The 11,413-nt window shown below is 37.5% G+C and overlaps 2 protein-coding genes and 1 long non-coding RNA gene across 6 annotated transcripts; 1 reads left to right on the forward strand and 2 right to left on the reverse strand.

The window, feature by feature from the left end:
• Positions 1–3,871: 3,871 nt before the first annotated feature.
• On the reverse strand, positions 3,872–7,919 carry LOC133845700 (transitional endoplasmic reticulum ATPase TER94). Of its 3 annotated transcripts, none has more exons than XM_062280244.1 (6): positions 7,745–7,919; positions 6,809–6,914; positions 6,267–6,713; positions 4,576–6,165; positions 4,353–4,507; positions 3,872–4,282 (listed from the first exon to the last, which is right to left on the reverse strand). In XM_062280244.1, exons 1-6 carry the CDS (start codon positions 7,759–7,761, stop codon positions 4,189–4,191), a joined length of 2,409 nt encoding a protein of 802 aa, XP_062136228.1. In that variant the 5' UTR covers positions 7,762–7,919; the 3' UTR covers positions 3,872–4,188. The 3 variants fall into 3 exon arrangements, with proteins under 3 accessions (XP_062136228.1, XP_062136229.1, XP_062136227.1); XM_062280245.1 differs by having other exon boundaries at positions 6,809–6,911; positions 7,745–7,918; XM_062280243.1 differs by lacking the exon at positions 7,745–7,919 and adding an exon at positions 7,003–7,235 and having other exon boundaries at positions 6,809–6,911.
• A 272-nt stretch (positions 7,920–8,191) lies between these two features.
• LOC133846324 (uncharacterized) lies at positions 8,192–9,341 on the forward strand. The gene is made up of 2 exons (XR_009894863.1): positions 8,192–8,353; positions 8,434–9,341. It is a non-coding gene; the product is annotated as an uncharacterized LOC133846324 (long non-coding RNA).
• Positions 8,577–11,301, reverse strand: LOC133846321 (flotillin-1). Of its 2 annotated transcripts, XM_062281227.1 has the most exons (8): positions 11,160–11,301; positions 10,771–10,846; positions 10,345–10,699; positions 10,180–10,191; positions 9,600–10,070; positions 9,401–9,544; positions 9,175–9,339; positions 8,577–8,872 (listed from the first exon to the last, which is right to left on the reverse strand). In XM_062281227.1, exons 1-8 carry the CDS (start codon positions 11,209–11,211, stop codon positions 8,855–8,857), a joined length of 1,293 nt encoding a protein of 430 aa, XP_062137211.1. In that variant the 5' UTR covers positions 11,212–11,301; the 3' UTR covers positions 8,577–8,854. The 2 variants fall into 2 exon arrangements, with proteins under 2 accessions (XP_062137211.1, XP_062137212.1); XM_062281228.1 differs by lacking the exon at positions 10,180–10,191.
• Positions 11,302–11,413: the final 112 nt, after the last annotated feature.

Consider the following 11,413-nt stretch of genomic DNA (forward strand, 5'->3'; position numbering starts at 1 on the left):
TGATGCTACACATAAAGAAAAAAACAACAACAACAAAAAAAAAACAAAGAAAAAACAAAACTAAAGAAAAAAGAAAAGAAATATTGTATTGTATGTATTAGCAATTGTAATTTAATGTATTTAATTGAAACAAAATGAGAAAAACTCACAAGAGAAAACCAATTGGGCGAATCAAGAAAGAAGAAATTAAAGAAATGTAATTTATTTCGTGTGTCATTCGCTCAAATGAAATGTTAAGTGCATAGTTAATAGTCTTGTTTTTTCATACTTTTATTATGATTATTATTAATATATTATAATACTAATTTGTTATCAATTGATTTACGCATAATTTAGCACAATATAGAAGCAAAAACTATACAAAAAATAAAAATAAAACTCGTTTGGCTTAATGAAATAAGTTTAATAATCGAAACAACAACAACAAGAAGAACAAGAAACCACGTTTATTGTTTAAATAAATATAATAAAAGAAAGATATCAAATAGTCGCAAATGAACACACATCAAGCAAAGAGTTTATATCTACAAATGCAAAACAACCAATACAAATACTTATATAAAGTAACAAACTACACATATGCATAAAACAAATCTAATTTATTTATAAAATAAAGTAAAAAACCAATCATTGTACTAGTCTATATGTAAAATTGCTGCTTGCAGTCTTTACGAAAAAAAAAAACAAAACAAAAACAACAAAAGTAAAAAAAAAGCATAACAAAAAGAAAGAAACATAAAAAAGCTGATGAAATGTTTCAGCTAATACATTAATTCAAAATAAAATACTTTGAAATTGTTTAATGAAAAATTATATATATGAGACACGCTAATGAAATGTTATGGCCCCTTTACCCGTCAAATATTAAGAGATACTTTTTGTTTTTGGGTTTCCAGCGAGCCAAAAACTAGCTCTTTCAACATTTTCCACAGATCTATTTAACAAACATACAATTTTCCACCTTCCAAGAATTTTTAAGCTCACCCAGCACAAAATGATCGATCTCAATATACGCGAAATTTTATTATTAATAACATTTTATTCAAATCATTTTTTTGGAAAAAAAAACTTTCAATTTCCATTTCAATTGGCTCTACAAAAAGAGAAGGCTAAAGGCACAATCAATATATATGTTGCATGGGATCAACTTAGAAAATCTTTGAATATGAATATGAAATATCTAGCGCAAGCATACATATAATCAGATCTGCTCAGTTATTATATGGTATTTGGTATTATGGTTTATAAATGATAGGACTCAATATAGCGAGTCCTTCTCTATAGTAGTTAGAGAGCAAAAGCAAAAGCAAAAGCAATATCAAAGGCCTAGATGTGTACTTAGTAGAGTTTTGTTTGCAATTTCAAGAACTAACATACAACAAATAGATACTATTTATGCGTTTTACCTAAACTAAACCTATCCCTACCCTCTCCCATCCCCGCACTCCTACCCATTGTACTCTATACTCTAGCACATAAATACATATTACATAGAGAAAGGGAGAGAGAAGCATGTAAATGTATCTGTATTTATATACTTATAACTGAAATGAGCTTAAATATGGTAAACCCAAACTCCAGTACTTTATAAACGTTACTTTATTGTTTGTAAAATGCGTAACTAAAACAAATCTTAGACACTTAATCAAGAACATAATACTACAACAACAAATAATAAGAAATAATAATTCAAAACAAAAACATATACTTTCGAGTATATAGCTATGTAAAAGCATAAAAACAATTTAACTGGCATACCAACAGTCGACAGGTGTTCACAAAACTACTTATAATAATAATAATAATAATAATAATAATAATAATAATAATAATAATAATAATAATAATAATAATAATAATGAAAACATTTACATATATCATAATTTAATAAAAAACAAACTTGTTACAGAAACAAAACAAAACAAAACGAAAGGAAACAAAATAAAAGAAAAGAGAAATTAGTAAAATATGAAATCAAGCAAAATATGATTAATCCTAAAACTACAACTAATTGGTGTCTAGTCTATGTTCAAGACTTTAAAAGCAACAAAATTCTTGAAAACAAAAACCAGGCGTACATTAACAACAAAAAAAAGTATCAAGCAAAACATAAAATAAATACGATAGAAATTATGAAGCGAAACTAATTATATAAGAAAGCTGAAAGTGCTGGCCATTTTCTTCCAACAAAACAACACAACACGCATACACACACGCACACACCAACAGCTACACACACACGATCGCACACTTAAACACACAAAAACACAAACACTGACTAAACCTAAAACCAACAACAAGCAAAGCTCAATGAAAACGTTGAAAAATAAACAAAACATGAAACATTTTGAAATAAAAAACGCGCTATAAATAACAATTGAAACTATTTGTATTTTAACTGTTGTGTTGTAATTTATGCATAAAGCATATTTAATTATGTATGTGTAACAAAACAAAAGAAAACAACAAAAAAAAAACAAAGCAAAAAACATGTATGTATGTATTTAATGAGAATATTTAAAGTGTAGACACTGCTAAAGAAAAAGGAAAAAAGCCGAAAGAAAATATTTCATTGGAAACTTGCAATAGGCGTTAATAAATTTAAGAAAAACAAATTATATTCAATTGAAAACGCCGCAGAAGCTGCTGATAATACTAAAACAAAAATCAACTTACAATTTGTTTGCTTTTCATTTACCAATGCCAAAATATCTATTTATTTGAATTTGTCATTTAAGCGCAGCAGACATTGGCATGGATATCTTAAATAGCAAAACTAACTATATAAGTTATAGGATCAAAACCCGGGTAATGTGTCGCAATCAGTGCAGAGGCAAACATGACGAATGAATACAAGTTTAATAAAAGCGATTAAAACACAAATTACGAAAACGTCTTCTTATTTCCAATTGAGAAATGGGGTAAACATCTTAGCGTAGCGTCTTTTTATATTCGCTACCCATAGGGTAGAAGGGTATTATAACTTTGTGCCGGCAGAAAATGTATGTAACAGGTAGAAGGAGGCATCTCTGACCCTATAAAGTATATATATTCTTGATCAGCGTCAACAGCCGAGACGATATAGCCATGTCCGTCTGTGTGTCTGTCCGTCCGTCCGTATGAAGTTCACACTATGAACACCTAGATCTCAGAGACTATAAGAGATAGAGCTATAATTTTTTTTTCGACAGCATTTGTTATGTTTGCACGCAGATCAAGTTTGTTTCAAATTTTTGTCACGCCCACTTCCGCCCCTGCAAATCAAAAAAATCGAGTAACAAGCGTAATTTTAAAGCTAGAGTAATGAATTTTGGTATATACAGTAATAACTATAGTAGTTATGATCCCTGAAAATTTGGTTGCGGAAAAAATTGTGGAAGCTATTAAAGAAATACTTTTGTATGGGCAAAAACACCTACTTACTAGGGGTCTTAGTTGCTTTGGCTGACTATCTGGTATATTGTGGCATCTATGGTATATTTTGAATGCGGTACTATATCGATATACCACATATACCATTTGGTATATTTTTGGTATTTTTGCAGTATATTTGGTATATTTTGAGAACAATACCGCAAAATATATTGCTTTTATTCAAAATGGGTAGCGGGTATCTCACAGTCGAGTACACTCGACTGTAGCTTTCTTACTTGTTTATTTTAAGAATTGCTAAATGGAAACCCTCCCATTTTTCGAAGCCATTTTTTTACCGACTTTATAATTTTTATTCACTTAAAAACGTAGTTCCAAATACACTTATAATTTTACGGTGTTTATTATATGTTTATGTATTTATCTTTATGTATGTGTGTATGTGTATTGTTTATTATCGTTATATAATGTATAAAGAACTCCGATTTCAATCGATCAGTTTCAATCGATAATGCACGAATGATAAGTGATTCTAATTCTTGTTCTTTTTCTACCACATTTTTTTGGGTGTACCAATTACAAATTACGTTCTGATCCATTAATTTGGTATCAAAACTTTTTTGAAACTTATTTACGTTATTGATATAAGCTGCTGATGTTGGATGTTATAGCTGGAGGTGGATGTTACCCATGGATGCCGTATTTTGTCCTCCAGACTGCAATTGTGTGATTTAAAATTGTTGGTTTGCTTTGTTGGTTTGTTTTTAGGAGGAAAAATTCATTTAAAAAATTGTTGTCTTGTGTAAAACTAGAAATCTAACTGTAAAGATCATCATCGCCATTGTCGCCTGGCGAGTTAGCTGGCATATTGGTGCCAGACCCTGAGGTGTTGCCGGAGTTACCGGGGAATCTGGAAGCAATTCAATGAAAACCCAGTTAAAAATCAATTGATAAGAGGGTAAATGCTTCTCGAAACTCACCTGAAGTTCTGTCCAAAGCCACGCGACTGCTGCAAAGTCTGAGCAAACATTTCGTATTTGCGAATGTCATTGTCCGAAACAGAACGGCGAGCAAACTTCATGGCCTCCTCGAAGTGTGCACGTGTAATCTCCGGCACTGGATCATCCTCATCCATCTGTGATATAAAAACAACATAGTAATACCGAAGACAATTTGATATACGGTGCAAACTTTAATACTTACGTCCATGGCGGAGTTCTGGTTCTCGGCACGATCCTTTTCGCGACGAATCTCGGCCTCGATGGCCTGGCGAATAGCCAGTTTGCAGGCACGTTGACAGATCTCAGTCAAATCAGCGCCAGAGAAGCCCTGCGTAACCTTGGCAATGTATGTTAGATCAACCTCCTTAGCGAGTGGCGATTTTCGGAGATTGGCTTTCAGAATAGCCTCACGCGACTTGTCGTCGGGCAATGGAATATAGATCAACTGATCTAAACGACCAGGACGCAAGATGGCCGGATCAATGATGTCGGGTCTGTTGGTTGCGCCAATGATAAACACATTCTTCTTGGCACCCATGCCGTCCATTTCGGTCAAAATCTGATTGATGACACGATCGGCAGCGCCACCAGCGTCACCCACATTGCCGCCACGAGCCTTGGCAATCGAATCCAACTCATCGAAGAAGAGCACACATGGAGCAGCCGAGCGTGCCTTGTCAAAAATGTCGCGCACATTAGCCTCAGACTCGCCGAACCACATGGTCAGCAACTCGGGACCCTTGACGGAAATGAAATTGGCCTGGCACTCGTTGGCGATGGCCTTGGCCAGCAACGTCTTACCGCAACCGGGTGGACCGTAGAAGAGCACGCCACGGCTGGGTTGCATGCCAAACTTGAGGAACTTGTCGGGATGCTCGACTGGATATTGAACCAGTTCCTGCAGCTCCTTCTTCACGTTCTCCAGACCGCCAATATCTGTCCAGGTGGTGTTGGGCACCTCCACAACCGTTTCGCGCAGAGCCGATGGACTGGACTTGGTCATCGCATAGCGGAAGTTCTCCATAGTGACAGCCAACGATGCAAGCACTTCCGCATCAATCTTGTCATCCTCCAAATCAATCAGATCCATCTTCTCACGAATTTGTTGAAGAGCAGCCTCCGAGCAAAGCGAGGCCAGATCGGCACCAACATGACCGTGTGTCTCGGCCGCAATTTGCTCAAGATCAACATCATCGTGGAGTTTCATGTTCTTGGTGTGAATACGAAGTACCTCCAAACGGCCAGTGGCATCGGGAATGCCGATATCGATTTCACGATCGAAACGACCGAAGCGACGCAGTGCCGGATCAATAGAATTGGGACGATTGGTGGCCGCCATGACAATCAAGTGGGAGCTCTTCTTCATGCCGTCCATCAGGGTCAACAGCTGCGACACAATACGACGCTCCACTTCGCCGTGAGTCTTGTCACGCTTGGGCGCAATCGCATCGATTTCATCAATGAAAATAATAGCCGGCGAGTTCTTCTCAGCCTCCTCGAATGCTTTGCGCAGATTCGATTCTGATTCACCGGCCAGCTTAGACATAATCTCCGGACCGTTGATCAAAAAGAAGAAGGCGCCCGTCTCGTTGGCCACAGCCCGTGCAATCAGAGTTTTGCCGGTACCAGGTGGACCGTACATCAGAATTCCGCGTGGTGGCTTAACACCAATTGCCTTGAACAGCGATGGATGACGCAGTGGCAGCTCAACCATCTCCTTAATTTGGGCCAATTGCTTGCGGCAACCACCAATATCATCATAACCAACGGCATTCAAAGACTCCTCTTCCTCCTATAGCAACAGGAGAATATATATTGGACAATATGACATTGGATACTCAAATATATTCTAAAATAAATTACAATATAAGAGGTAATACAACGAAAGCTTACCTCACGCTTGATGGGATCGCCATCACAGAAGATCACAGTCTCGGGTGCAACAATACAATAGGGTTCAGGATCGGTGAGCACCACTTTGAACTCAATGGGACGCATAGCGGCACGAACAATGAAGTTGTCGCCCATGTGGATGGGACGATACGCCTCCAAGAAGTATGGTTTTAGGTATATCTCAAAGAGATTGCCAGTAACGCCCTCGGTGGTGTCATCAATAGGTAAGATGCGAACACGCTTACCGTACTTGACATCCGGGCACGATTGCACGGACACAACATCCGACAAATGGACGCAGAGATTGTTGCGCACTACGCGATTCATACGGATCTTCTCGTCGGGACAGGTGTCATCCGTTAGCACAATGCAAACGGTCTCCTTGCGGCGCTTGCCCTTCAGAATGACGGTGTCGCCACGGAAGAGCTGGAGCTCATCCATTTTCGCCTAAAACACAACACGAAGAAAAACATTACATACGATAAGGTTAATATTCGCTCTATTGCTGATGACGTGGCCTTCATAAATTTATGGGAACTTACCTGCGAAAGCGACACGACGGAATTGTCGTCATTCTGAGCCTCTTCAACGATCAGACGATTGGGGCGATCTTTACGCTTCAAAATTGCCGTAGCTAGGTCTTCGCTGCTGAAACAAAGCGCAATATTAATAACCACTTAATCACAAAAACACTAGAGAACCAAAATAAAAACAAGGGATCGAATTGGTTATTAACCGTTTATCGGTTGAGGGTTGTAATTTTGGGTTTCCCAGAATTTCTTGCTTTTTCAACTGTCTTTCATCTTGCTCGCTTCGATAACTTCTCACAATATCTGTTATATCGATGTCCATCGGACAGACTTCATTATGCTGTTCACCGTTATCGGCATTGCTCTGGTTAATCGAAGAATGCAAGCTATTATTTTCATCGTTGGTGTTCGACATTTTGTTTCTTTTTTTAGATAGTTTGTGACTTTATTCTTTTTATTAACAAACAGAAAGAATATAAGAAGCACACCTAGTAATGTTGTCATTAATCAAATCAATTGAATATTGTGAAATGTCTCCATGCTAACTAAGTTGCCCAGATATAATACAAAATCCCTCAACTCAACCCCAACAACTACAAATCCCTTTGTTACAAAGAGAGAAGGACTGCAACAACACCAATTGGACAAATGGCGTTTTTAGTTTGCATGCCCTAGTTTCGCAATTGCAATAGCAAATGCATAAATCGTGTAGTATGCCATTTGTAATTAACTATCAATACATTGCAAGAAAGTCTGAAACTGTTTTAGTAAAATCTATGAGAAGCGCATTTGTAAACAGTTTTCACTTAATTTTCTTATGTGGCCTTTGCATACTATTTTTTCTCTCGGGCCAATGACTGCGCGAAATTGAAGCTGTCTCATCGCCAGCAGTTCCGCTGTGCGTGTCGGCTTTCTTTTATCGCTGTTTTTTACACAAAATACACTTACCCCTTGGAATCACCCATGTTTAATGACTTATGATGAGACTTGTGAACTTAAATATAACAATTCCCGCTTTTTCCAATTAATTATATGCCTTTAAAAGCGAGCACAACTTCTTTTCAAAATCACAAATGATTTAGCTAAATGTCTGCACGGCCTGCCAACTAAATATAAGCAATCGAGTTGGCAGCTTGTTGGTTGAAAAGTGCTGAGTCGTTTGATAATTAGGGTTGTCATGAATTCAACAGACAGTTGAAAATAAAAATACTGTTTTATGTATGCATGCTAAAAGATACCATTTTACCAATTTCATGTATGGTTACACTTTTTATTTTTTACTTATCTAAACTTTTTTTAGATATCTTGAGTTTTTAAAACAAATTAAATTCCAACTAAACAACACGGAAGAAGAGTCGTAAAGTGACGTATAATAATATATACATATATATATACAAATTCCTTTTTATAGGAAATATGTTCAGTGGCAGAAGAACCTCGATAGGAAAGCAAATTACGGTTTAAAAAATGTTTAAATTTATTGAAAGAATACGAGATGTTTAAAACAACGCGCCATTTTCAACGCATCTTGAAAATATACCAATTACCTAAGTTTCTGTACTTTGAATTTTTTCCCCCTTATGTTTAATCAAAAGAAGAGATCTTTCACATATTTTTCTTATTATTATATTCCTCAGGAAACTATACAAATTCATTGCATTTTGCAAATAATACCCACGGACAAAAGCCTCATATTGTCAAGCTAGACAACTTATCGGTGTTGCCACCTCGTGCCAAGTTTACCGCATTATTTCAAAACCAAAATTAAACAAACGTTCGCTTTATGTTCAAGAAAATATCTTTATTTTACGACCGTGTTGAACGATTATATAAAGACATATATAAATACATATATTTCTTATATTGAATACAAAATATGCTTTTGCTATTTGACCTTTTTTTGTGCTAAATACACCGTTACATACAAAAATTTGTTGAACCAAAACAACGAGTAAATGCGGTTTAGTATTCAATTATGAACATTTTGTTTCGTATTTGTTAAATATATATTCTTTTCATTGTTGTTTGTATTTTTTGGAGTAATTTGGATTCGAACTTTTAGCCGGCATGCACAGACTGAAACGAAGAATAAAGAGATAAATCAAATTAAAGCAAAATCATATACCACATATAGAATACAGAAAACGCAAAAATTAGAAAGCTTAAAATTATAGAAATATGTACATATACAGTAATTGTCACATTTGAGTAGATGAAACATTCGAACTATAGTAGAACTTCACTGTTACTGTTTGCTACATTTCTTTCTCTACCAAGTCTTTTGATTGCCATTTGTTATGCTTTGCTTTGTAGTATTGTTTCTTACAGTAGTTTTTCACGAAGTTATTTGCTTATATAAACTCTGAATTGGAACGTACCCTGGCAATGTCCACGCCAGTAATGTTCTTGACCAGCTCCGGCACTTTGTTGACAATCGACAGCACTTCGCCGGTCAACTTGGCAGCACCAATATCGCCTTGGCCGCTGGACACCATCGTGATCTTTCTAGCCTGAGAAAGAGGAGCAGCCACTTCGGCGGCAACCTGCAAGCGAATCAAATTTGTTATCACTATTCTATTGATTTGGCAAATAAGCTTATGTTACCTTTGGAAGTGTGTCCAAAAGCATCTCCACCATGGCGGCTTCACGATATTCACGATAAGCATCGGCCTTTTGTGCCATTTGCTCAGCTTCAGCCTTAGCCTTGGCAGCAATGGCAAATGCTTCAGCTTCACCGCGAATTTTAATCTGCAAGAAATGTATTATAAATTAAATTTCGTATGGTGTTTAATTCTTGACTTACTGATTCTGCCTCAGCCTCGGCCTCCATAACTACACGCAACTTGTTGGCCTCGGCCAATTTCTCGAGACGATACTTTTCTGCCTCGGCCGGACAACGAATGGTGGCATCCAGTTCCTTTTCGCGACGCATGATTTCCTGCTCCTGCACGGCAATCTCTTGGGTGCGCTCAATAACCTTCACCTGCATCTGCTCCTCCTTGATGCGTTGCTTGGTCTTTGCCGCCTGCAATTCATAGGCCATGTCCGCTTCGGCTTTTTTGGTCTGCACCTCCAAGTCGTAGGCTGCTCGCTTCAGCTCGAAGTCACGCTGTGCCTTGGCAATGTCGGTGTCGTTAAGGAAACGCGCAGCCATGCGCTGCTCCTCGGCAATAGCCTCCTTAATATGAGCTTCGGCACGTGCCTCAGCCTCGCCAATGCGAGCATCGCGCTTAACTTCAGCTGTACGCGCCATACCCAAAGATTTCAGATAGCCCTGCAAAAGAATAGTGCAATAAACGTATAATCAATCACAAAAAGAATGTCGCAATGGGATAAGGAAGACTCCAACACCACCACCACAACCACGATCAATCCATACGCACCTTGGAGTCGCCCTGATTCGTATGTACATGCAAAAATATACAATATATTGTTTTTTGGGGTTACTTAAACATAAATTTTGTGCTTGGTATCAAATTATTTGTATATAGTGCATTTTTATATTAGTATTATTGTTGTATCGGGGTTTATTGAAAGAATGAACTTACCTCTTCGTCACGCAAATCCTTAATGGTGTACGACACAACAGTAATGCCCATGTTGGCCAAATCACTGGAAGCTACTTCGAACACCTGCTTGCTGAACTTCTTGCGATCTTTGTAGATCTCCTCCACAGTCATCGAACCCATGATGGCACGCTGGTGTCCTTCGAGCGTCACGAGTGCCACATGATTAATTTCCGCCTCGGATTTGCCCAGAAACTGTTCACAGGCTGTCAGCAGCATGTCCTCATTCTGACCCTGCACCTTGACCTGGGCAATGCCCGTCACAGAGATTGGCACACCCTGGCTAGTGTAGACACACGGACTCTCCACTTGTAGCGTCATCGTATTCAGCGAAATTCTACAAAAGCCCAATTGATGAGAAAAAATGATGTCACGTACTGTATCAAGGTCATATTGATTAATTATTACCGCTGTACTTGTTGAATCGTTGGCCAAACGAAGGCGCGTCCGCCAGGAACCAACAGTGGCTTCATGTAACAGCATCCTATCAAAAATAAAAAGAACCGTATGTATGTATGTATTTTGCTTTCTTGTTTACAAACAAAAAATGCATGTGCATAACCGTGTGCGCGTATGTACATGTACGTATGTGTGTGTGTATGTGTTATTTTGCCGCAACGGCGTTATTTGGGTGCGCACGCACGGCTTCGGCGTCTAGTTAGAATTTTGCTTGTACATAAAAATCGATAAGCAATGACGTCATTTGGGGGTGCTGCCGTCGAACAACGAACCCATTATTATTTACAAATGTTTAATCTACATTTTTTTAATTTATCTATTTATAGTTCAATATATACCTGATACTACTAGTGCCTCGTTTGGGCCACACGTCACAAAACCCCAAGTCATTGCAAAAAACTATAAAACTAAAACAGATTCGATTTCGTTTGTCGATTTTTTAGTTGCGCTTAGTATATAATTTGTAGGCGAGGCTCTTATCAGACCCGCACTAAAAATAACGTAACGTGGTAAGGAATAAATGAGATTCGGAATATAAATATATATATTAATCTGAATTTTTAGCTTTCGATAAAAAAAACTACGGAAAAGG

The sequence above is a fragment of the Drosophila sulfurigaster genome, chromosome 3, assembly GCF_023558435.1.
Source record: "Drosophila sulfurigaster albostrigata strain 15112-1811.04 chromosome 3, ASM2355843v2, whole genome shotgun sequence".
Lineage (NCBI taxonomy): Eukaryota > Metazoa > Arthropoda > Insecta > Diptera > Drosophilidae > Drosophila > Drosophila sulfurigaster.